Raw genomic sequence first — 27,705 nt, 5'->3', positions numbered from 1 at the left:
TACACGCTTAGAATGAGTTCCTAATTTCTGAGTTGTTAATCCTTAGTACAGTAAATGAGGACATACATTTTAAATAAAAACGGATTGGTTGTTAATCACCCGTGGAATAAATCATGAGTTGAAGTCAAATTTCGTTGTCTGACGCCATCTTGAAATCCAAAATGGCGGCTTTCGCTGATCTTTCAAATGTTGTAAATGACCTAAAATCGCATGAAACCCCATCAATATTGGTATTGTGTGAAAGGGCTAAACGATTAGAAGTCGAATTTCGCTATCAGACGCCATCTTGAAATCCAAGATGGCGGCATCCGCTGAACTTGTAATGCTGTAAATGACAAAAAGTCGCATTAAACAACCACTATATGGGTATTGGTTGAAAGGGCTAAACTAGAAGAAGCCGATTTTTTTCTTTTCGACGCCATCTTGAAATCCAAGATGGCGTCTTCCGCTGAACTTTGAAATGCTGTTAGTTACTGAGAATCGCATGAAAGGCCCACAATATTGGTATTTGGTGAAAGGCCTAAACTATAAGAAGTCGAATTTCGCTATCGGACGTCAACTTGAAATCCAAGATGGCAGCTTCCACTTTAAAATGCTGTTTATCACTGAAAATCACATGAAACTTCCACAATATGGGTATAAGTTGAAAAGGATCAACGAGTAGAATACAAATTTCGCAATTAGGCGTCATCTTGAAATCCAAGATTGCGGCTTCCACTGAACTATAAAATGATTGAAATCGTTGAAAGTCACTAGAAATTCCCACAATACGGTCATTGGGTAAAATGGCTTAATCAGTTTAAGTGGAATTTCTCTATCAGATCCTCTTGAAATCCAAGATGGCGACTTTCGCTGAACCTTAAAATGCTGTAAATAACTAAAAAATCGCATGAAACACCCACAATATGGGTATTGGCTAAAAGGGCTAACCTAGAAGAAGTCAAATTTTGTTATCAGGTGCATCTCGAAATCCAAGATGGCGGCTTTCATTGAACTTTAAAATGCTGTTAAACACTGAAAATCGCATGAAACTCCCACAATATAGGCGTTGTGTGAAAGGACCAAACGAGTAGAAGTTTTCTATCAAACGACATTTTGAAATCTAAGATGGCGGCTTCCACTGAGCTTTAAAATTCTGCAAATGACTAAAAACCGCACGAAAGCTTTACAATATTGGTATTCTTTGAAAGGGATAAACTAGAAGAACCAGACCCTGATTGTTTTTGGAAACCCGCTCGAACATTTTGTGTTGTTCAAATCGAACGATTTTTTCCCCAACTTTGTTTTTACTTTGTACTACATTTTTTATCATGTTTTTGATGCATTTAGCACTTGTCGTGTTTTGTCGATAGTTTTTGTTTTTTGCCATTTGCTATTTATGTCATTGTATTATGTCTATCATGCTAATATGTCTAAATTGTATTGGTCCTATTAAAGCGAAAACTATAAGGTTATGTTGTTTCTGTTATTTGTTTGATTTAGGGACATGTGCAAAAATCGGATGTTTCCAAAATCGAATGTTGCCAAAAACGCTCGGGGTCTGTATTGTGGTTGCTTTGTGCGATTTTGGGTCACTTACAGCATTTCAGAGTAAAGCGGAAAGAGAAAATCGACTACTACTCGTTTAGCCCTTTTACCCAACACCAATATTGTTGAGGTTTCATACGATTATTACTGATTCATTTCTTTCAACTAATACCCATATTGTAAGGGTTTGAGGCGATTTTCAGTCATTTACAGTATTTTCAAGTTGAGTGGTAGCCGCCATCTTGGAATTTAAGATGGCGACGGACAACGAAATTCGACTTCTACTCGTTTATTACTTTCACCTAATAACAATTTTAATAAGGTTTCATGATATTTTCAGTTATTTACAACTTTGAAAATAAAAGCGGAAGCCGCCATCTTGTATTAATGATGGCGTCAAGCAACAAATTTTGTTCCTCCTATTTGAACTCTTTCACTCAATACTCATATTGTAGAGTTATTCATTCCACTTCCGGTAATTCGAAGTTTTCATAGATTTTTATAATTTTTTATTATTTTAACTCAAAATCAACACACAGAACTTATCAAAAATGTGTAAAAATGGGAATTCTAATTCAAATATGTGCTATCTAATCTGAGCGTGTCCTAATTTGACATCTTGATCGAGAACTGTCACTAAGTTTTATGGCGGTTTAATAATCAGGCACTGAGGGCTATTATAGAACATGCAAAAGAAAGCTTGGAGCAAACTTCAAAGTTTGTGTTTTATTATAGTTTAAACATAGCATTCCTAACTCTTTCTAAATAACTAAAACAGTATGTTTAATGGAAGATTTATGAGCGTTGTCAAAACTATCTAAAAACAGATGGTCGATTCAAGAATATAAGCATTTTGCATGACCATAATAAAACCATCATAAAACATCGAAATGCTAGTTAGCTTGATCTGTGTTACTTGGGATGTATATAGATAAAGGGTGTCCACGATGAAATTGCCACACTATAAAATTGCTCTAACTTTTTAACCGTTTGTGTAGAATTTAATTAAAATTTGGTTGGATTTAGTTCATAGTGCATTGTTTACATCCTGCAAGTTTTTAAGTCCTGTGATCAAAACTCGTGGAAATGGAGTCGAAAGAACAGCTTGATAGTGATAAAATCTTGGGCATTCATCACGAGAACAAGGATATCATCGCTAACTGATGGGTCAGAGCAAAGTTACCTTATCCGGATAGAAATTTCAGCCTTCGATGTCCGCAAACTGAGCTAGGTTGCCCTGAGCCACCGTTGAATTCACCACGAACAACAGTATGCGCGGTTACCAAGAGATGACCAACCGTGCGATAGTTCTGGTTTCGCCAAACCACAAGCTGCCTTAGAATGTCGGCTTGCAGAGTCCCTTGTGTGCTAAATAGGCCAGTACCGTGGCAGTAAAGTAATCAGCACGAGTGGCAGAACACTTTTCACCAACCAGCAACCATAAACGGTAATCGATCCAATGGCAACTATAACTTCAATCACCACATCAGCAGCAGGCTTTCTCACATGCAATATCATGCAGAGACGATCACCAACGGTTTCACAACCGAACTAAAGTTGGGTTTTCCTGATAGCACTTCAAGTGTTAAAACGCACTAGTTTCGGAACTTAACTTTATATTTTCGCTTAACAACTAACAGCTTAGGCTTAACTTAAAAAACAACAAGCAACAACGATTAAAATGGTTCGTGTGGTTTAATCGAGGAATGGTGTGCGACTAACACGTCCAGGCACAATCCGATTGGAGAAACCTCTCCCACTGGTCGGGCAGCGATGATAACTTATCAGTAACTGATCATTACTGATGGGTGATGATGATTTCTCCCGGTCGGTTGTGGACAATCGTATTCTCGGTGGGAGAGTGCATGTAGGTAAACAATTGTTCACCATACGACAATCGACGCTCCACAAAGGCAATGGTAAAAAACTTAATCTGTTGGTGGAGGATTGGATTTTGGATGGATGCATCCAGTGGTGCTCAACTACCGAACATCCTCACCCACCCTGAAATGTTAATTTCTGAACTCTTGCCATTTTTAACAAATATGATTAGTTTTGAACGAGTTTATTCACAGTTTTTAAATGGTTTCTTACATGAGTAATGCGATGATTTTCAAACAGTTTTTTTTACTTTGGGAACTTTTACTCTTACAATATTTCAAACATTAATCTGAAGTTGGTTCTTTTTCAATACAGGGCAGTAAACATAGCTTTTCGACAGGACGAGTTTTCATTCCGGAATCAGTGCGTAAAGTTACAACTCTGACGACTCCGTCAGTACCAGGGTGAAGTTCCATTATTCGACCCATTTTCCAGCGACATGGTGGGAGTCTTTCGTCCTTGATTATAACCATGCTATCTGGTTTTATGGAAACAGCTGGCTTCCAACGTTTAGTACGCGCCTGAAGTTGCGCCAAGTACTCACGTCGCCAACGATTCCAAATAATCCTTAGATTTTTCTGCATTTGTTGAAGTTGATTTAATCTATTATCTGGTGTATCTTCAAAATTCAAATCTGGCAAAGCTTGTAATGATTCCCCAATAAGGAAATGTCCAGGAGTTAACGGCTCGAGATCCTCTGGGTTATCTGACAGAGGTGTAAGAGGTCTCGAGTTCAAGCAAGCTTCCACCTGAACGAGCAATGTTGTGAAGTCTTCTGCCGATACTGGGTTTTCACCAATAACCTTAAGTATGTGCTGCTTCGCTGAACGAACGGCTGCCTCCCATAACCCACCAAAATGAGGGGCACTCGGAGGATTAAAATGCCAACGAATACCTTCGTTACAACATTCTCGTTCTACCATTTCACGATGATTCTGGTCCTTGAACAGACTGAAAAACTCCTTCAGCTGATTTTTTGCACCCACAAAATTTGTGCCATTATCAGAAAACAAATCAGAGCATTTCCCGCGTCTGCCGACAAATCTTCTCAAGGCTTGTATGAACTTCTCTGTCGAAAGATTAGACACAAGTTCCAAGTGAACAGCCTTTGTAACCATACAGACAAAGACTGCGACATAGGCCTTGACAGCAACTCTCCTCGGTGCTGTGCGAACATAAACAGGCCCAAAATAGTCAACGCCTGTACGCTTGAATGCGCGCGAACTAGTTACTCGCGATTCTGGCAATTCACCCATAAATTGTTGTATTAATTTTGGTCGTGTCTTGAAACAAGTGTGACACCTTTGCACGACTTGTCTCACAACATTTCTGCCACCCAAAGGCCAGAACTTTAACCTGACAGTTGCCAACAGTAATTGAGGGCCCGCGTGAAGTAAACGCAAATGGTAATGCTCAATAATGAGCCGCGTTAGCTGATGTCTCGCCGGTAGTACCATCGGATGTTTTGCGCTGTCAGGTTCGTTTGATTTGCCTATCCTACCTCCGATTCTGATAACTTGTTCTTCGGAGATAAACGGATTGAACCATTTCAATCTCGACTGACGAGATACGTAATCCTTTTTCGACAAGCATTTCCACTCTTCATTAAATTCTACGCGTTGCACACGACTTACAAGTAAAATTTCAGCCTCTGCCAATTCAGAAGCTTGCAAAAAATGCTCAAACCGTGACTTAAGTCTGGACCGCAACAGTTTCATGAATCTCAGGATGTATGCAGTCGCCCGAATCAACTTATCGTAATTTGAGAACCGACTCAAATACCATCCGACAAAATCTGACCAAAAATCTGACTCATTCGCTGTCAACACTGACACGGTCTGACGACGTCGTTCAGCGTCGACATTTCCTTGTTGAAATCCTTCCGGCAAAGTTGGCCATTTCTCCTTTTCGCTCATCAGCCAATCTGGCCCGTGCCACCATAGCTGATTTTGACCTATTTCGCTAGGTGAAATTCCCCGTGAAATTAAATCCGCAGGATTATCTGCTCCAGGGACATGTCTCCATTTACATCCCTTGCTACACGATTGAATTTTAGCAACCCTGTTAGCCACATAGGTGGTCCATGTTGTAGGCACCGCTTGGATCCAACGCAAGACGCAAGTGGAATCCGTCCAAAAATAAACCGGACAGTCGATTTTAATCGATTTCTGAACCATTTCAAACAGCTGCACAGTGAAAAGTGCCCCACACAACTCTAGACGAGGGATCGATTGGCATTTCAACGGAGCCACCTTGGATTTCGCTGACAGTAAATGACTCTTTACTCTTCCTTCCGAATCTACGCTTTTCAGATACACGCATCCTCCATATGCCTTTTCAGAGGCATCTGAAAAGCAGTGAATTTCTAGCTCTGCAGCTCCTTGGATCCTGACACAACGTGCGATACTGATTTCGTTCAACAACGGTAGTTGCTCGAAATAATTCCGCCAAACCTCACCCACCGTTGGAGGTAGTGGTTGATCCCAACCCAAACGCTCTTGATTGCTATCCTGCAGTAGCCAAAGTTGTTGCATGAAAACCTTAGCTGTTGTAATCGCTGCTCCCAATAAGCCGAGCGGATCGAACAATGTTGCAATCACCGAAAGAACCTGTCGTTTCGTAAGGTCACCTGATGTCGATAACTCCGGTAAACTAAACTGATATTTGAAGATGTCTGATTTCGGCAGCCATGTGAGTCCAAGAATCTTCATCGACGGATCTGATTCAGCATCCTCCGAGAAGTCTTTAATCGCCACGTTTTCCTCAGTCATGCCTTCTAAAATCCTTGGACAGTTAGAAGCAAACTTTCGTAACCGAAATCCACCCGCTATCGCAGCATTTTCGAGCTGAAGCCTCAGCTTGAGTGCTGCTTCCACATCTTCTGCTCCGGTTATCACATCGTCCATGTAGGTATCCTCGGTAAAAGCCTTAGCCGCAAGGGGATAGCGCTCCTCTTCGTCAATAGCCAACTGTTTCAAAGTCCTGGTTGCCAAGAATGGTGCGGGTTTTGTACCGTACGTAACTGTGTTCAGCTCGTATACTGCGACCTCATCCGACAGTGATTTTCGCCAAAGTATCGATTGCAAAGGACGATCCTCAGGAGTTATGAAGATTTGGCGGAACATCTTTTCTACATCCGCAACAACCATGACTTGTTTTGTACGGCAGCGAAGAATGATCGACCTCAAATCCTCCTGAATCACCGGCCCAGCTAACAACCCATCATTCAACGAGGTCCCCGAAGACGTTTTACAGGACGCATCAAACACCACCCGAAGTTTTGTGGTGGTACTGCTTTCTTTCAGGACGGGATGATGTGGTAGGAAGCAACGTTTCACAAGTAGATCCTCCTTAACCTTCTGCATGTGTCCCAGTTCAAGGTATTCCTCCATAAAAGCGGTGTATTGGTTTCGAAGGTCAGAATCCCTGTTCAGCCTTCGTTCCGTAGCCTGCAGCCGACGAAATGCTATTTCCTTTGATTCACCCAGAGTTGAGAAAGACTGCGGGTTTTTGGGCAAGGCTACTGTGTACCTTCCATCGGAATTTCTCAGAACCGTTTTCTGAAAATGGTCTTCGCACATTTGTTCCTCCTCTGTGTACAGTTTTTCCAAACCGATCTCCTCGCACGCCCAAAAACGGGAAACCAACGATTCCAACGACTCTGTAGTAGACGTGTTACAGTTGACCCTTGTCACTGTTTGTTCCGAAAGACCTCCGGATACCACCCATCCGAAAACCGAATCCGTGAGCGTTGGTAAGTTGTCGCCAATACACATATTTTTTCCCGTTTGGAAAAACTCAAAAAAGAACTCAATTCCGAGAACTAAATCCACCTTTGTGGACACAAAAAATGACGGATCAGCAAGACTAATACCGTCCGGAATTCTCCACCCATCCGTATCAACCGATGATGTAGGAAGATCAACCGTTACCTTCGGTAAAACCAAGACATTCATTTCTTTGGAGAATTTGGTTACCCTGGAATGAACCACCGCCTCAATCTTATGCTTGACTCTTGTTTGTACTTGACCGATACCCAAGATTGAGATGTCCACCTTCTTCCGACTTATCTTCATCAACTGGCACAACCGCTCAGAGATAAAGTTGCTTTCTGATCCGGAGTCTAACAATGCACGAGCTGGAATCCGGGCGCCCATCTCATCTTCGATGAAAACTACCGCTGTTGCTAGCAGAACCTGTGATCGAGGCCTCCTCTGATCACTAGATGTTAGGCAGGCTGATGACGAATGCGATGTTTGAAAAGTAGAACTCTCTTTCGAAGCACCACCACTTGATGTTGAAGGAACACTTGATCGAAGTTCGGCTGACTGACTGTCTTCCTTCACCTTGAAACACACCAACGTATGATGTCTACCTTTACAGGTCCTGCACCAGAATTTAGACTGGCAATCCTTAGCCATGTGCCCAGACCTGAAACAGTTTCGGCATAACGACTGAACCTTCAACAGAGAATCCCTTTCATTGACACCCATTCTCAAAAACTTCTGACACTGGTGAAGCAAATGGCTTTCCTTGCATGCAGGACATCTAAGCCCGGAAGACTTCACGTTGTTATGGTAAGTTCTGACACTGACCGTCTTCTGTTTCATCGAACCTTGAGGCTGCATTGGTCTGTTGTCCGTAAACCGTGGAGGGAGAGCTTCTAAAACCCGAACTCGACGATGAAGAAATTCTGTGAGTTCTGCCAGAGAATCTTGCTCCTTGATAGCAGACTCTTCCTCCCAGCTCCTACGTGTTACTGAATCCAACCGAGAAACGAGAAAGTTCACCAACAGTAAGTCTTTGTATTCGTCGGTTTCCAAAACTTGATCAAGAGTGTTCACAATTCTCTCAAACCCCTCCAGCAACGTTTGTAGTTCACTCTTGGATTCCCTTACCATTCCTGACAGCTTGAAAAGTGCTTGCACCTGCCGTTTTTTCAGCTGTTTGCTATTATTGTACCGTTTCAATAGCATCTCCCATGCAACAGTATAATTTGTTTTCGTGATTTGTAGCGGATCGATCAACGCCTTTGGTTCGCCTTGTAAACACCCCTTCAAATAGTGGAACTTTTCCACCTCTGGAAGTTCCTGCTTCCAGTGGATCAAAGAGAGGTACAAATCACGAAAACCGAGCCATTCATCAATGTTTCCATCAAAAGATTGAAGCTTGATTTGTGGGAGTCGAACATGATCTACGTTTGCCATGTGTCCAGGTTCAGACCTAATAGTCAGGTTCACCTCAGCAGAATCCTGACGCTCCTTGGCCTTCTCAATCAGAAACGATTTCGCATGATAAAACCTATCACTAAATTCCTTTCGCTCTTTATCGTAGATTTCATCACCCGCAGTAAAGTCCTCATGAGATTTAATTTCTATCAAAACATCTCCAAACCTTTCCCACAAATCATCGATGGCATTTAATCGTACCGAAATTTGTGTCGAGCTTACATCTTCTTGGAATGTTTCGACAAATTCCCAAATATCTCCAAACGATGACTGGATTTCTTTTAGTTTAACAATCCAATATCTAAGTGTTGGCGCCGCCTTGGGTTCCTTTGAAGATTTTGTCACAGGCATGATCAATGAATTAAAATTCACTGACAAAGATCTGCCTCAACCAACGCCTGATAACTTCAAAAGCAAATCGAATATCCTGTCTGAAATATATTCGAATCTCAGAAGCCAACACTGGCTCAAACCAGCGATACTGAATGATACAGGAATCAAATTGATCTCCACAGATCAAAGCTGTATCACACCAAAATGTTGAAACTATATCAACCAACCCGATCAGAATCTCAAGAACGTTGTTACCTCAAGGAGTTTCTCAAAATAACTTATTGTAGCACTCACTTCAGCCGGCCGTTGCTGACAGGTTTCCAAAATGCGGTAGGTTATTCAATGGAACACTTTGTTCCCAAAATAAGTGAAGAGAAATTTACACTTATCCAAGTTTTATTTCAAATTCCCCCAACGCAATCAGCTACAAGCTATGTCGAAGCCAACTCAAACTCCTTGAGTCAAGATATGTTTTTAAAAACACAACAAATTTGATTCAAAATCAGATGAGATTTTTCTCTCTCCAACCAAGCGCAATATAATTCAGTTATGAACTGACAGGATTTCCTTACATCCAACCAACGCAATATACTTCCAATAAATTCCAATAAATCAACAGGATTTTCCAAAATCCAACCAACGCAAGCTAAACTGCATTAAATTTCAGAACCACGACTTAATCCAGAAACCAAAATCGCAAACTGTTGAAAACGAACCAATTGTTCCAATTTTAATTACTCAAAATTATTTTGTTGTAAACATGCAACACCACAGTTGCATCAAACCAATAAACTCAAAGAATGTTCAAAATCAATGGCCTTAAAGAGTTACAGAGACATACCAGATCACCACCTTGCCTTCCGAAGAGTGTTGCCTTTCCACCAGCACCGTTGCTGGTCGCTTCCAAAATTACCGGATAACTTCCGGCGTTGTAGATAGACCACCGCCAAGCTCGTATACCGAAGCCCTTGCTTCACTGTTCGAACCCTTCGAACGCAAACGCAGCACTCCAGGTCGCCCAAACCGCAACCAAGTTGATAAAGTTGTTCCGTAACTCCCAAGTCCACACCTTGGTAATTCAATCGCCAACCAGAGTCGCAACCAATAGCTGTTCCGTTGAACCGTTGCTGTGTGACCATTCACCAGACAAGTCACCTTCCGATATCGCAAATAATTGCCAAAATCAAAGAAAAAGAAACGGAAGGAATTAAACCTATTCACCGTTCAATTAAGGGCTGAACATATACCCGATACAGAGCTCACCTGGGTATAATCAATTGATGCCTTGTCGATCGCGCCAATATCGGCTGCTTAACCCAAGCCAAGCCAGTAACAGTCCACAGCGATGGCGAAAACTACGATCACACCTTTGTGATCGCAGTGAAATGGCGCCAGGATAATAGCCTCATGCAGCAAATGGCGAATATACTAGCGTCGCTTGCTGCCGTAAACCGTTCCGCTGGTTACCGATTCCGTTGGCCACTTATCCGGTTCGAAGGACCATATGATGGGTCAGAGCAAAGTTACCTTATCCGGATAGAAATTTCAGCCTTCGATGTCCGCAAACTGAGCTAGGTTGCCCTGAGCCACCGTTGAATTCACCACGAACAACAGTATGCGCGGTTACCAAGAGATGACCAACCGTGCGATAGTTCTGGTTTCGCCAAACCACAAGCTGCCTTAGAATGTCGGCTTGCAGAGTCCCTTGTGTGCTAAATAGGCCAGTACCGTGGCAGTAAAGTAATCAGCACGAGTGGCAGAACACTTTTCACCAACCAGCAACCATAAACGGTAATCGATCCAATGGCAACTATAACTTCAATCACCACATCAGCAGCAGGCTTTCTCACATGCAATATCATGCAGAGACGATCACCAACGGTTTCACAACCGAACTAAAGTTGGGTTTTCCTGATAGCACTTCAAGTGTTAAAACGCACTAGTTTCGGAACTTAACTTTATATTTTCGCTTAACAACTAACAGCTTAGGCTTAACTTAAAAAACAACAAGCAACAACGATTAAAATGGTTCGTGTGGTTTAATCGAGGAATGGTGTGCGACTAACACGTCCAGGCACAATCCGATTGGAGAAACCTCTCCCACTGGTCGGGCAGCGATGATAACTTATCAGTAACTGATCATTACTGATGGGTGATGATGATTTCTCCCGGTCGGTTGTGGACAATCGTATTCTCGGTGGGAGAGTGCATGTAGGTAAACAATTGTTCACCATACGACAATCGACGCTCCACAAAGGCAATGGTAAAAAACTTAATCTGTTGGTGGAGGATTGGATTTTGGATGGATGCATCCAGTGGTGCTCAACTACCGAACACTAACACTGTTCGAGGAACGATTGACCACTAATCGGAAGCCCAGAAGCGAAGGAAAAAGGATTCCGTACAGCACCCAAAATCATAACCGCGTAGTTGGGATCTTCGACCGAATGGGATGTGGCTAAGAAGCTGCACCTAAGCCGAAGTTTTGTCCAGAAGGCCAAAAATAAGGCTGGGCTTCGAACGTTCAAGGTACAAAAGGCCCCTAATCGCGACGAGAAGCAGAACAAGTCCGCCAAAACTCGTTCCAGAAAGTTGTACCTCAATATGCTGACGAAAGTTGAATGCTGCATCATGGACGACGAAACATATGTGAATTCAAACAGATCCCGGCAACCTCTTTTTCACGGCCAAGGATAGGTTCAGTGTTCCGGAGTATGCCCGTACTAAGAAGATGTCCAAATTTGTTGTTGAAATGGTTTGGCAAGCCATCTGCACGTGGGGGAAGCAGAGTGCACCTTTTGTTACCCAGAACACGATGAATGGACAGGTGTACATGAATGAGTGCCTCCAGAAGCGGCTGCTTTCTCTTCTGAAGGCCCACAACGTCCCAACAATCTTCTGGCCGGATTTTGCCTCATGCCACTACTCCAAGGACGTTCTGAAGTGCTATGCGGCTAATAAGGTTTATTTCGTGCCGAAAATGTTCAACCCTCCCAACAGTCCGGAGCTTCGCCCTATCGAGGAGTACTGGGCGATTATGAAGCAGCACCTTCTAAAACGACCTATGGTAGTGAAGCCAGTCGAGGAACTGAAGAAAGTATGGGTTTACAAGTAAAAATGAGTTGATTAACAGGACCAAAGTAACTCCAATTTTAAAACCTGGAAAAAGTGCTTCAGAGCCTTCAAGTTATCGACCAATTAGTTTGCTCCCTTCTTTAAGTAAACTATTTGAGAGAGTTATTTTGAATAGAATGATGATTCACATTAATCAGAATTCTATTTTCCCTGATGAACAATTTGGTTTTCGTCATGGGCATTCTACTACACATCAACTTTTGAGTGTAACTAATATAATTAACGCTAGCAAATCTGAAGGTTATTCAACTGGTGTTGCTCTTCTAGATATTGAAAAAGCTTTTGACAGTGTATGGCACAACCCGATCAGGAGGGAAAAACAAAATTATGTCAAAATGAGATATTTTGATACTTATTTTTTTCTATCTAAATGAGTTATAATTCAGTACTCGTAGGATAGCTAAATTATATCAGTTTTTGATATGTTCCTATCAAGATTATATCTCGTTCAGATAGCATAGTTTGATATTGGACAGAACAAATTATATCAAAATTATAACTTATCAAGATATGAGTGCTTCGAGAAAATTTTCTAGTGGAAGGTCAATAAACCACATTATTTGATGAAACCATGCCCCATTTTTGGTTTCCCAAAAATTTGATTCAAGTTTATGAATCTGTTGAGCGAAACTCGTTAATGTAAGGTTTGAGCCGTTGACTTCGATGTCCGTGTTTCAAAAAAAGTTGTACGTTTATCAAAATAAGATATAATCATTTTATTTTAGGACAATCCTAAAAAAATCTTGATCATTGAATATGAGCTCAACCCCATTCAAGTTTGTCAATCAGAATAAGATATAATTCAGATTGGAGAAACTCAAAATCGAAAATTTGGAGTACTTAATTGAAACTGAATCAGATGTAAATATCTTGGTGAGATACGTTTGAGTTATTATTTTGATATGCTCTCCTGATCGGGAAGGGTTTAGTAGCTAAATTAGCTCGATTTGATTTTCCTGTATATCTCACCAAAATTATTCAAAATAATTGACTAGCCGAACCTTACAAGTAAGCTATCAAAATTCATACTCTGAAAGGACACCCATTAGAGCTGGTGTCCCTCAGGGCAGTATACTTGGGCCAATTTTATACAATATTTTTACTTCTGATCTTCCTGATGTACCAGAAGGAAAGGGTAGAAGATTATTTGCTGATGATACTTTGCTTTCAGCCAAAGGTCGAAATTTACGGGTGGTACGCAGTAGATTGCAACAAAATTTAAATTCTTTTTTGAATTCCTTGAAAATGTGGAAAATTTCTCCTAACGCTTCCAAAACTCCACTTATTTTATTTCCCCATAAGCCAAGAGCAAATTTTTTAAAACCTAATGAAAATCATTCCATAACTTTCAATGGGGTTTCTTTAGAATGGTCTGATCACGTGAAGTACTTGGGACTTACACTTGATCGGAATCTTACTTTTAAAAATCACATTGAAGATATTCAATCTAAATGTAATAAATACACTAAATCTCTTTATTCTCTCATCAACAGGAAATCCAAGTTGTGTCTGCGAAATAAGATGCTTATTTATAAGCAAGTCTTCCGACCAGCGATAATGTACGCAGTTCCGATTTGGTCTAGCTGCTGCGCGACGAGGAAGAAAGCCATCCAGAGGATTCAGAACAAGGTTCTGAAAATGATTTTGCGGCTTCCACCTTGGCACAGCACCGAAGATCTTCATCGGATTGCGGGCATTGAATCGATCGAAGAGATGGCCAATAAAATCATCTCCAACTTCAGAGGCAAATCGATGCAGTCTTCCATCGCAGAGATTCGTTCTCTTTACAATTAAGTTAGTTTTTAGGATATAGTTTAGGCTTAAGTTTATATATAAATATTTTTTTTTCTATACAGGGTATTCTCCTATAAATCAAATAATTTATTGCTCTAGCAAATTTAAATCAAATAAACAATATTTAATATTTACTTAATTAAAGAGTTGAACTGATCATAATTGATCTGAACACTTAATATACTGTAATAATATAACTTGAATGTAATGATTAAAAGGCTAATAAAGACTTATTTAAAAAAAAAAGTTGATTAACAGGTTGTGCAGAATCTTATGGTCGGGGTTAAGGCCAGGTTCGGGCATTTGCGTATGACTGTAAATAATTTAAAATAATGAAGTTTAATAGTTATAATTCAATCCCTGAAAATTTTATGGCAATCGGATGAAAACTCGAACTTTGCGAATCAATTTTGCGTGTGGCAATTTCGTCGTGGACATCCTTTATAGGGAACAGACAGGCAGACAGACAGACAGAAATTCATTTTTATATGTATAGAATATAGATAAAAAAAAAGTCAATTTTCTCAGGATTCTATTAGATTTCAAGCACAGGTTAACAGGTTTTAAACTTTAACATAGTAACATTAATTCCGAAAATATTAGTAAAAACCGATTAACTTTAAAAAGTAAAGTTTGACAATAGAAAATTGCCTAATTTAGTTTTGGAATTGATTGAACCAAAAATGAACAAATTATGAATTCGAATACGTTTCCCTTGGTTTGTTAAAACTCTGTCATACCAAAAAACTATGATCAAATATGTGATGCCGTTTTAAAACACGTTCTATTTGTAAGCGTAACAAACTTTTTAAGACAGTACATTTTAAAGATTATCAAGATTTCCTTTCAAAATTATGTAATTTCTATTACACGTTGTTTCGTTATCTGTGAAAGTGTGAACTTTAAAATGACCTCATCGCCCCCTGAACCCTTCTAACGCCCCTCAAAGTTCAAAGTTGCTTTCACCGCCTCCATGGAAGGCTCCAGGGGGGCGGTATGGACAACTTTGAAAACCACTGCTGTAGACTGAATCAAGTACAGTATCGGGCGTTTTTGTAAACTGCGACCAAGATGCTAAACGTACCTTATCATAAATTAAATTGAAATGAAATTTAAAATCATCATAAAATCAAAGTCGTTCAATGAATCATTAAGTTCATTAATCAATAATCGTTTCAGAGCCACTGCCAAAAACCCTACCCAGTTGAACATGTTCGAACCAGAAACGATAGCCAGTGCCCCGTTTGTCGCGAATCGTCCCCTGATTGTGCTGATTCATGGCTACACAGGTCACAAAGACTACGCCCCAAATACTTCCATCCGACCGGCTTATTTGGCCCATGATGATTACAATATCGTCACGCTAGATTACAACCCTTTGGTATTGGAACCATGTTACTACCAGGCGGTCCGAAATTTGGCCGTCGTTGCCAATTGCACGGCTCAGTTGCTGGATTTCATGATCGCCAGAAAAATGTTCACTTTAGATGACATCCACGTGATAGGATTCAGTTTAGGAGGACAAACATCCGGCATGATTGCCAACTACATCAAGGCGGGCAAGTTGCGTCGGATAACCGGGCTGGATCCGGCTAAACCATTATTCGTGACGGCCCCCAACGAGTACAAGCTGGATCAATCGGATGCCGAGTTCGTTCAGGTGATTCATACGGACGTGTTTGCCCGTGGAATTCTACATCCGAGTGGACATGTGGATTTCTACGTGAACGGTGGATACGAACAACCGGGATGTAGCTCCCAAACGGCGATGACTCCTGGCGAGTGCAACCACAATCGAGCACCGGAATATTACGCAGAATCGATTGCTTCCACGAAAGGCTTTTGGGGCTACCGATGTGCCCACTGGTATCTCTACATGTTGGGATTATGTGCAAAGACGAGCAACAGTCAGCTGGCAATAATGGGAGCGTATACACCCAAAGAGTAAGTAGAGTTCATTTAGGGGTAAAAAATTACTACAAACAATTCTACTTGCTGAATTCATAAAAATAAATGTTTGGGTGAATGAAATTTCAATGTTGACAAATGCGTGATGTAAAACGCTATTGCATGATGCCCCGTTTGACGGTACATCAGTAGGATTGCGTGTGTACCGTAAAACGAGGTAACATTGATCACCGGAGTAATTTTGACCATCAAAAAATTTTTCCACATTATCATCAATAACTTAGTCTATAGTTTGAATTTTCGAAAACTGTTTTCTACGTTTGAAAGCCTATTAATTGAGTATCAAATAAAAAAAAATGGTTTGTATTCGAAATTGTTTTCTGTTAGTAAAAATGTAATTCCAACATCTTAAAATATCTATTTTTCCAAGGCTCGCAAACAAACAGCTCTCCTGATGATACCAAAAAGCATTTAGAAGCAAACGGGTGGTTGAATTTGAAGGAACAACTTTCATTCTTTGTATATGAATAGTTATAGTGCTATTTTTTCAGTAATTTAATGATAAATTTTTATTTTCAAAAAGTAAGGACATTTTCCAAGAGTAAGCCCTTATTGGACAAATGGATAGGATTCCTATCAAATGAATAACTTTGGAGAAAAAATGAAAATGGAAATAGTGGGAGGGCCTAGGGAATGTATGAAGGTAAAATTTCATTTGTATTTTGAAGCTAAAACTATTTAGCAGTTATTTTAATTTTTGCCCCTTGATGTATGCAGCATCTATGTAAAACATGGTTGCATAAATTATCTGGACTACTTTAAATTTGATTAAAAAATCGATTTCGTCGCTGTTGAGGAATCGATGCTTTGGGGTTACAATGATCAGCCTCCATTTTGACGGTTTTAACGAGTTGTTTGCATACATCTAGGGGCAAAGATGCTGCATACATGTAGGGGCAAAAATATTGATAATTGTTAAATAGTTTAATCTTCAAGTTACAAATGGAAATTTACCTTCACACATTCCCCGAAGCCCGCCCACTATTTCCATTTTCATTTTTTCTTTAAAGTTAATCATTTGATAGGATTCCTATAAATTTGTCCAATAAGGACTTACTCTTGGAAAGTGTTCTAACATTTTATATATTGAAAATTTATCATTTAATGACTATATTGTGTAGGTCTAAGTGTTTTTGAACGGTTATTCCTTAATGCTATCTACATCGTAATCGAAGAAAGTTAGACAAAACAAGAAACGATTCACGATTTACTAACTATGCTTCTTCTCCTTTCTACTGCTGGACTGCCTCCCGGATAAGAGCGAGTCTCGCAAACGGATCGACTACTGTCATAAGTAAACTTGATAGTTAAAACTCGTCCGATTTTGGTTCGGATTTTGTCCGTTTTATCGAATCAATCCTCTGTTGCTAAGAAACAGCTTCGAAATGACATATTTAAACAAAAATCGTCGTCTGGCCACTGGTTGAATAATGTACGGTGAAATGGAAATAAAATGCATGACCGCATCCAACGAAAACTAACAAACAAATCAACAGATCCATACCGTTTTTTGTCTGATTTTGGTCTCAAAACTGTCAGATTTTGGTTGGAAAACTGACCGATTTTGGTCTGGAAACGGACCAGTTGTTTTGACAGCTCACTTGCAAAAACTTATCGTCGTCAGGAAAGTTGTGTCACCACTCACCAGGGCATTGCATTGGTCTGAATTGTGTTCGTTTTCTGGTCTGTTTTCGGACCGATTCCAAGGGGTGTAAGAGCCATTGGCTAAGACTTTATGCTCTACAAACTCTTTAAAAACATTTTTTATTAAACTTAAGGATTGAAAGACATTTTTATATTCATCCGATGGCTCGTGGGTCTATTCATGGTTGAAAATGTTTAATTTATTCATCCTTGTTTGTTTCCACAAACTCACAAATGGTAGGAAATAAAATTCCGAGCCTGACCTGACTAATGTATTCAAAGTATGTGAATGGCTCTGTATCCAAAGTATGTGAATATTTGATCAATGTTTAAACAGTGTGCGAAACAATAATAGTACCATTATGTGTTTTGCGTGTTAAAATATGAATGATTGAAAATCACCAACATTATCTTCTACAATTTGTTTTACTTAACGAATGAATCAAGCATAAGTACTTTTTTGGACGTAGCAATTGGCGTTGAGGACCAAAAATATGAAAAAAAGAGTGCGAAATAAGAATAGTACCACTTGTGTTTTTCAACAAAACAAGATTATTTCTAAAAATTTAGTGTGTAAAAGTGAATAATAATGGGTCTACGAATTATTTGAATAGACAATTGTATTTTGAGTAATTTTCTAGAACTCCAAAGGTTTTCGAAGATTTTAAAAGGGTGTTTTAAGTTATGCACTTCTAGAACTAAGAAATTTGATATTTTGGCTGTAATTCTTTACCAAACTGCTTACTCACTTCTTTTAAATGATATGGAATGATGAAACAAGCATTCTGGGTTTATTTTATATCAGAAAAAACAGGTTGGAATTCAAAAACTTAGATTTTTTTTTCAGTAAACTACACTTTTTTCAAGTTTCAAGCCGTAGATGGCAGCACTGTCTTGCAGTTAAAACCTAATTAAGTCTCAATATTGATTTTTCATTTTTATTTAGGCCCATATTCATCATTTCGAGGTAGTTTTCAAACACAGTTTTGTTGGAATTCACGCTGCACAAAGCTTTTCCGGATTTGCAAAAAATCACCAGCACAAGAATATACCACCGCCAAAATTCCTGCTCATTTCAACTTCCAATTCAATTGCAAATCATATCAATAATACTGCTACACAGCAAGAAAAAATCGTGTAATTTTAGATCGAAAACGATGCACGAAATCGGAACATCGTTTTTGATCTAAAATTCTATCACTGTGTATTTTTAACAAGAATGTAATTTTTGGGGCGTGTAAATTTAGATCAATAACGATGCACTCCAATGGAACCGCCTTTTGCCGTGTAAAAATACACAACGGTGTAAATTATGATTTTTTTTTATTGTTTGCCGCTTTTGAAGGTATAAATAATAAATAATTGAAACACACTTATATCTTTTACTGAAGGAATTTATTTTCAAATCGAAGCATAAAAATAAAAAAAAGTTCATCCACCATCATGAGCAGTGCCAGGTTTGGATGATGGACTTCATTCTGCCTATTTTTACCGGTCAGCGTCGTCATCAGTATTCTCCAATCGTGGTTCCACTTCACTGCGTAAAACTGCTGAAACAAAAATAATAATAAGGTTCCACATCTTTCACTTACATAATGTCATTTACCTTATCTTCATCTGAATTCCGTGGACTTATTTGTTTTCCTTGGCTTTTTTCATAGTAAATTTTCTTGCCGAACTGATTGGAACTTTTATGGCTGCTCGGACAAAAATAAACACAAATGCCACAAGTTGAGAATTTCCATTCAATTTTAAACATACAGATATAATTTTACACTGTTTGTGATATAAATTTCATTGATCGCTTGGTTTTTACATCACAGAATGTAAAATTATTTCAAAACAATTTATTTCTATTCTAAAGACTAAAATTACATCAAAAGGAGTTGAAAATTACATCTTTTGTGAATTACACTCGTAAAAAAATAAATCACTCGTGTTTTAGATTCCGTATACTTTTAGAAATTTTTTGCTGTGTAGCCGGCTGGTTCATCATGATTCATCGGAAAATACAACATTACTCTGATTATCGGTACAAGAATTTCACTTTTAGTGACCTTGATGCAATTCAATTTTTTAAATTTAATGATCTTAGAGTATTCAAGGCGTTCACAAGGTACCAAGTACTTATTTCTTGACGAAATTATTTAATTTTTTTTATTTACATAGTATTCCGTCTCACGACATAACTTGACGAACATAATTCCTAAAATTCACTCGGTCCATGGCAACCGTTCTCCAATTTCTCGGACACCCCACGTTCGCCAGATCACGCTCCACTTGGTCTAACCACCTCGCTCGTTGCGCCCTCGCTCGTCTTGTTCATACCGGATTCCTAGCGAACGCCTGTTTTGCAGGACAGTCGTCCGGCATTCTCACAACATGTCCCGCCCAGCGTATCCGGCCAGCCTTCACCACCTTCTGGATACTGGGTTCGCCGTAGAGTCACGCGAGCTCGTGGTTCATCCTTCGCCTCCACACTCCGTTCTCCTGTACGCCGCCAAAGATTGTTCTTAACACTCGTTGCTCGAATACTCCGAGTGTACGCAGGTCCTTCTCGAGCAATATCCATGTCTCGTGCCCGTAGAGAACAACCGGTCTAATGAGCGTCATATACAGGTTACACTTAGTGCGAGGGCTAAGTCTTCTCGACCGCAGTTGCTTTTGAAGTCCATAGTAGGCACGACTTCCGCTGATAATTTGCCTCCGGATCTCACGGCTGGTGTCATTGTCTGCGGTCACCAGTGAGCCGAGATAGACAAAGTCTTCGACTATCTCCAGCTCGTCGCCGTCGATCGTGATCTTGTTATTACTGGACAAGCGGGTTCGGTCGGTCTCGGATCCGCAGGCCAGCATGTACTTCGTCTTGGACGTATTAATCATCAACCCAATCCTTCCTGCTTCGCGTTTCAGTTTGCGGTAGATCTCCTCCACCGCCGCAGATGATCTGCCGACTATATCAATGTCATCGGCAAAGCAGATAAGTTGACTGGATCTGTTGAAAATCGTGCCCCGCGTTTCGCCCACCGCTCGTCGTATAACACCTTCTAGCGCCACGTTGAACATCATGCAGGATAGACCATCACCTTGTCGAAGCCCCCTGCGCGATTCGGATGAACTCGACAACTCACCCGAGATCCGTACACAGCACTGCGTTCCATCCATCGTCGCCTTGATCAGTCTGATCAGCTTCCCGGAAAAGCCGTTCTCGTCCATGATTTTCCATAGCTCGTTACGGTCGATCGTGTCGTATGCGACTTTGTAGTATGAAGAGATGAATAGATGGTGCGTAGGGACTTGGTGTTCCCGGCATTTTTGGAGGATTTGCCGTAATGTGAATATCTGGTCCGTCGTTGACCGTCCCTCCATGAAGCCGGCCTGATGACTTCCCACGAATCTGTTTGCTTGTGGCGTTAGGCGGCGGAGTAGGATTCGGGACAGCACTTTGTAGGCGGCATTGAGGACAGTGATCGCTCGGTAGTTCTCACAGTCCAATTTGTCGCCCTTCTTGTAGATGGGGCATATCACCCCCTCCTTTCACTCCTCCGGTAGCTGTTCTATGTCCCAGATCCGGACTATCAATCGATGTAGGCAATCGGCAAACTTGTCCGGGCCCATTTTGATGAGTTCAGCTGCGATGCCATCCTTCCCAGCTGACTTGTTTCTGTTCAGCTGGCGAATGGCTTCCTTAACTTCACTCATCGTTGGGAGTGGCTCCTCTTCGTCGTTGGCTACGCCGGCGATGTACCTTCCCCCACCGTCTTGATCTCCTGCATGTGCGCCGTTCAGGTGTTCATCGAAGTGCTGCTTCCACCTTTTGATCACCTCACGATTGTCCGTCAGGATGCCTCCGTCCTTATCCCGGCACATTTCAACTTGCGGCACGAAGCCTTTGCGGGATGCGTTGGGTTTCTGATAGAACTTTCGTGTTTCTTGGGAACGATGCAGCTGCTCCAGCACCTCGAGCTCCTCCTCCTCCAGGCGGTGCTTTTTCTCCTGGAATCGGTGGTGTCGGTGATTTTCTTGACCAAAATCACACCTAAATTAATCCAGATATTCGAAAATGGGCATCAATTCGGTTTAATTGCAAGACAGTGCTGCCATCTATGATTTAAAACTAGAGATACAGTGTTTGATTATTTAAAAATATTAGCATTTTTCAATTTGAAGCCTGTTTTTTGGATTCAAATCAAGACTCAAATCTATGTTTCATTATTTTGCATCATTCCAATGAATGTTAATGAAGAAATCAAGCAATTTGATAAAGTATCATAGCTCAAATATCAAATTCCTCAACGCTAGAGGAGCATCTCTTAAAACCTCCTTTTCAAACCTTTGAAAACCTTTGGAATTCTAGAAAAAACTTCAAATGCAGTTATCTATTCAAATTATTTGTAGATGCATGCCTAATCATTTTTACACAGAAAATTTTTAGAAATAGGTCTTGTTTTTGCTGAAAAATACAAGTGGTACTATTCTTATTTCGCACCCTGTTTTTAATATTTTTGGTCCTTAACGCCAATTGCTACGTCCGAAAAAAAACTTATGCTTGATTTATCCGTTAAACAATTCAAAACAAATTGTAGAAGAAATTTTTATTGATTTACAATCATTCATGTTTTTACAAGCAAAACACATAGTGGTACTATTCTTATTTCGGTCTCTGTATTAAATTAATATGATAGTACCCTAAACTGGGGGAACTTTGATCAGCGGGGTAACTTTGACCATCATGAATTTCTTTCAGATAATCATCATTATCTATGCATAAAGTTGAAATATCTGAAAACTGTTAACTACGTTTGAAAGCCTGTAAATATAGCTACAAATAAGCTAAATTTGGTTTTTAATAAGATATTTTTAACATTACTCAAAATATAATTTCAAAATCATAATATATCTGGTTTTTTGAAGGCTCATAAACAAACATCTCTTCTGATCAAATTTAAGCATTTAGGAGCAAATGGGTTGTTTTATGTGAAAGTTCAACTTTTTTCTTGGTTAAGCTTAAGCTTAAGTGTTATTTTTATGGTCATTTGATGATAATTTCTGGATATTAAAAAAAACGGTCATTTTCCATGAAAAAGCCCGCATAGAAAAAATGGCTTAAAACCCTATCAAATGGTTAAGTTTAAAAAAAAGAACATGAGAACAGTACGAGGACTTAGAGAATTGCATGAAGGTAAAATTTGGGATATTAGGAAATGTTTATAATTTTTGCCCCTAAATGTATGCAGCAACATTGTCCATCTTTCGGGAATATTTGTTTTTGAAAGAAGACGTTAAAAACTTCAATTGAGTCCAAACAAAAAATTACTTTTATCGATGCTTTGAGCCTCCTGTGCTGAATGGCATCAAAACAATAAATTTGAAGATGTTGAGAAACGTAAAAACCTTAGTGATCAAAGTTACCCCGAAACTCGAAATCTGGTTTTGTAACAAACATTTAGTTATAACCACCAATGTCGTTTGAATTGACTGCAATCAATGATCATGTTTAATACTCCTCACCTCAGTAAGGGTTTTAAAGCTTTTAGGTATTACGAAAAAGCAACCCCTTTCAAAATATTCAAAAATGAATGAAAAAAGTGATCAAAGTTCCCCCAGTTTACGGTACTTAGTTTCTGTTTGTTAATGTTTCTGTTGTTTAATTGATTGTTTATAGTTTTAAAAATTTTATTTATCAAAATAAATCAATATGAAAAAATTATAAACCATTTGATTTTGTTTGAAGACAAATTGTTATTTGTTTTGTCTAGTTGCAGTCCAATTGGAGAAACAGTGTTTGGGCCACTCTCACCTAGTATTTCATAAATTAATTCACATGGTGAGTCCATGTGAATTAAATCAGTTCAGTTGATGCAACATCATACATTTTCAATAGGTTTCTGGTATAGGCCAGAACCACTGCAAGTTTGCTTGTTTGTGTTGACTGGGAAGAAAAAATGAACGACTGCAGCCATTAATTTTCCAATCACGATTTAACTTATGTTGGAGTTTAAATACCATTTTTTATTTAAAACACAAAAAACTGATTTATTTATTTCAGTAAGTTTCAAATTTGACGGAATGTTTTAACAGAAAATTCAGAATGAATAATATCACATTGACTCATCAAACTTTCATTAGTTAATCACGATCCTTTCGAAACATGTCTCAAAGGAATAAATCGAAGGCCTAAGGCTATGATCATTTAGTATCCGGGCAGTTACAAACGATTGTATTTTAAAAACTATTCATTTGATCGAAAAACTTTCTATGGAAGAAATGAAGGTGTTAATATGACATTTAATATAAAAATATAAAAAAAAAATTATTTATCAATGATTTCAAGAAATAATCTTACTTATTCATAAAATCTCTTTTTTATCTTTGCACTCTTGTGTCAGTCATTTATTGATCTATTATTTTTACCACAGAAGTAAAACCTTTGCAAAATCATGATATTTTACACAAACTCACCTGGAAAAAGCAATTGGAATCTGGTTGGAACCTTTTCATGAGTAGTCATCTCGAAAAATTTGATCGCTTAAATCCGGTTTTAACATAAATTTCTTCTTCCATCAGGACACATCTGTCACGTTGCGTAAAAACCTGTTGCACATATTGCAATCTAAGGAACTGTTCACTATTAGTTATTTACTTGGTGTCTACTAGACTACTTGGTGTCTACTACACTTTTTGACTGACGGAAATGGATTAATTGCATTATTTAAAGGGTCTGCATTGAGTTATCCCCAATAACCATAGACTTTTTACCATATTTAAGATCAAGGGTTCCATTCCGATGCTTGATTTGAACTTCGTGTGGATTCTAGAGTGGCTTCTTCTACTTCTTAACCATTCGGTCCAAAAAAGAATCAGAAAAAAATCAACAGTTTATGAGTTTTCAAGTCGACAATGAAGAATTTTTGAGGCGCAAAATGCGCCAAAGGCGCAAATTTGTGCACAATTATTTTTATTATGTCTTTTTGCATCGTAAATATCTCAGACACACATCAACTTTAAAATCTGGAAAAATTAGGAAAGATAGTCCTTTTCATAACCAACACAACGCTGCTAAAGTTTTGCATATCCGAGCTCTAATAACGTAGCTATCACCGAAATAAACTGCCCGGATACTAAATGATCATAGCCTTAGTTCAGGTTTATCTATGAAATGTGTTGCTCACCTACTGCCTACCTGTTAGAGAAATCAATCTTCCACTGCTGGAAAATGGGTGAGCCGCTTAGCAGAGTTGCGTGAGTGGCCTTGCGCAAGGTGCAATTCCATCTGCAGTATGGGAGCGTTATACCTTGCAAAATCAGAAGAAAATGCAATTTGCTTCCTGCTGTTGCAGTTGATTGAGGCTTGGTTACCCAGGTTATATTATTATTATTAATAAGCTTTCAAGACGTCAAGTTCGCAGAGTTATGTAAGACATCATTTTGCGGTGATCCATTTTATGATAGCGCTTTGATGTGATCACCTATGAAATCTCTCCCAATAGGTGGGTTGTGGACCGTCATTGCGAAACGATAATCTCTATCTAGCTTCACATCTTCCTGCAAGTGCAGGAAGAGAAAAAAATGCATCATATCCAAATAATTCAAATTTGAACAAATATTCCTGTAAGATCATTTCTGTCGTGATAACATAACTGGGAGCTATGTATCTAACTTATACCACATATTTGGAATCTTATTATTACTATTAAAAAACTATTAAAATATTCCAAAATATTTTTAAATATTTCTGTTGTTTTTTTTTTCATCTTTGAAATTCCAGGACTCGTGGATTGTACTTCTTAAATTGCAACAGTGAATCGCCATTCGCCCAAGGACAAGACTATACCCTGAAGGATCAGCTCCCTGTTCCATACTTTTAGCTAATTTTTTAATCCTATTTTCAATAAAACCTATTTCATTTTTTGAACTAAGTTTTCCAATCCATTTGAATTGCTTCAAAGAATTCCATTTAAATAGCCACTAGTATGGCGCCAACAGTAAGTATGCAAATTACAGATACCCAATGCCCACTTTAAGGTTCAAGTACGAGAAGGTAGAGCTACAAGTATGCAGTCGAGTATGACACTATTTAACTGCTCAAGTGAAAACCTCCTGGGTAGTAGTGTAGTGTCATGTTTAAAGCCACCCGTCAACCAAAGCGATAGAGATCAAGGCAAAAATGATTTACAATTATTGGAGGTTTCTTATCGAGCCCAGTTGTTATTAAATGTTCGCCAAACGAAAACATGAACTAGTGTTATTGAATCGCAACTCGGAAGTTTGAATGAATAACGAAAAAGGTTGAAGGGTTCGGTTCCCACGAAAAAACGGTTATCTTGGGGAATGTTTACGATTGCGAACAGTGAAATCTATGCATAATTCAATGAACAATACCGTTCGAGCTGCCCACATCCATAGCATCCATACGCATAGGTGAGATCGTCGGATTATCGCGCAATTCGGTTTCATTCATCTTCATTGAAAGCTTGGAACATCACTTGTAACGGTCATCACGATTCTCATCGAAACGCGAGTTACCGTACCAACCTACCTTGTAAATCGTTTGAGTTGAGAGTAGTTATTAAGGTGCAATTTGTTAGCAATCCACACGTTAACCGTTTCACATTGTTCGAATTATCAGAGAATTAAAACACGAATGCATTAGAATAGTTTCACTTTGAATCGTTTGATAAGAATAAGATTATTATTGTTTTTGGTGGAATAGCTATATCATTCAAAAAGGACCAGACACCTAATTTTAATAATTTTATTCCGTACTCAATTAACTTTTAAACACTGACTAATTGAACAGCGGATTGAAATGCAAATATATAGTTTTGAAATCATTAAATCTCACACCATAAGAGATCTACAATGTAAATTATTTAAGTAAAGAGAACATGAGGGAACAAGCTAAAGAAATTAGGATTAATATTTATCACTTTTAGGCAAATGCATAATTATAAACCACTAACACAAAACAACAAAACGATTTCAAATATCATTACAATTTTGTGGCAGTTTGAAATAAAAAATAAATTCGGTGAAACGTTTCGAAAAAGATACAACTGTCCTGCCGGTGAGCCGTTGTATCTTTTTCGAAAAATTCATGATATTTACGGCTTATGTTCTTTCGTTCTTTGATAGCTCATGTTTCTCTAATTCTTTCCATCACCTACGAAAATGTAACTATTACATTTAATTATACCACTTTACTCGTACTTTATTTACAGTCCATAGGCAAATGCCCGCACCTTGGCCTTAACCTCGGCCATAAGATTCTGCACAACCTGTGAATCGACCGTTTTTTGCATGTAAACCCATACTTTCTTCAGTTTCTCGACTGTCTTCACTACCGTCGTTTAAGAAGGTGCTGCTTCATAATCGCCCAGTACTTCTCGATGGGACGGAGCTCCGGAGTGTTGGGAGGGTTGTACATTTTCAGCACGAAATTGACCTTATTGTCCGCATAGGGGAAAGGTTTCCTAAATGGGCCTATCGGGTTAAATGACCCTACGGTTGTTTGATGAAATGGCTGACTAGACAGCTTATCTGACTTATGCATTTTGAGGGTGATATCCTTAGAACATAAGGCAAGAAAGAATTTTATGAATTTACCAACTCAAAAATTTTTTAAAAATCATACAAGGTTTTGATACATTTTGATGTAATATTTCGACTTTTAAAAATTATACGTAAAGAAGCTTAAATCAAAAACTAGGATGGTTTTTGTTTCTTACTCAAATGAACTTAAGGAATTAAACATATTTCAGCTTTTGTGGGGGTTTAATAATAATTATATAGTGGAATAATAGAGTGTTTTTGATTGCCCCCATCATGTTTGTAAAATGCCTCCATCGTAAAATAACAGGTTAAATAGAATAAATAAATGATTTTTATCATTGAACCTTCAAATCTAAGCTCTGAATAACATCTTAAGAGAGAATTGACGATCTTAAAACAGATTTGATAAAGTTTTTCTAATGGATGAACTGCCTCCATAGTATGGCAACCCTAACTTTTGTTTTTTTTTTTTTTTTTTAAATTTTGTAAAGCGGCCCACCACACTCCCCCATACCAAGAGGCTCGTTTGAGCTCCCTGGTAATGGACGCTTTCTGTTCTCAGCATGCCTGACAGCAAAAAACAATTATCAACAACAACTTAACGCGAGCAAAATTTACTCATGCTGAGAACTTAAAAAAAATA

General features: G+C 38.9%; 1 protein-coding gene across 1 annotated transcript in view; it reads left to right on the top strand.

The window, feature by feature from the left end:
• The window catches only part of LOC129742385 (pancreatic lipase-related protein 2), a 33,887-nt gene extending 8,509 nt beyond the window's left edge, over positions 1–25,378 (top strand). Inside the window, exons 2-3 of the mRNA XM_055734285.1 lie at positions 15,078–15,842; positions 25,279–25,378. Of these exons, the coding sequence (XP_055590260.1) occupies positions 15,078–15,842; positions 25,279–25,378 (865 nt within the window). The remainder of the gene's footprint in view (positions 1–15,077; positions 15,843–25,278) is intronic.
• Positions 25,379–27,705: the final 2,327 nt, after the last annotated feature.

Source organism: Uranotaenia lowii, chromosome 2 (assembly GCF_029784155.1).
Source record: "Uranotaenia lowii strain MFRU-FL chromosome 2, ASM2978415v1, whole genome shotgun sequence".
NCBI lineage: Eukaryota > Metazoa > Arthropoda > Insecta > Diptera > Culicidae > Uranotaenia > Uranotaenia lowii.
This window is presented reverse-complemented; position numbering and strand designations above follow the sequence as displayed.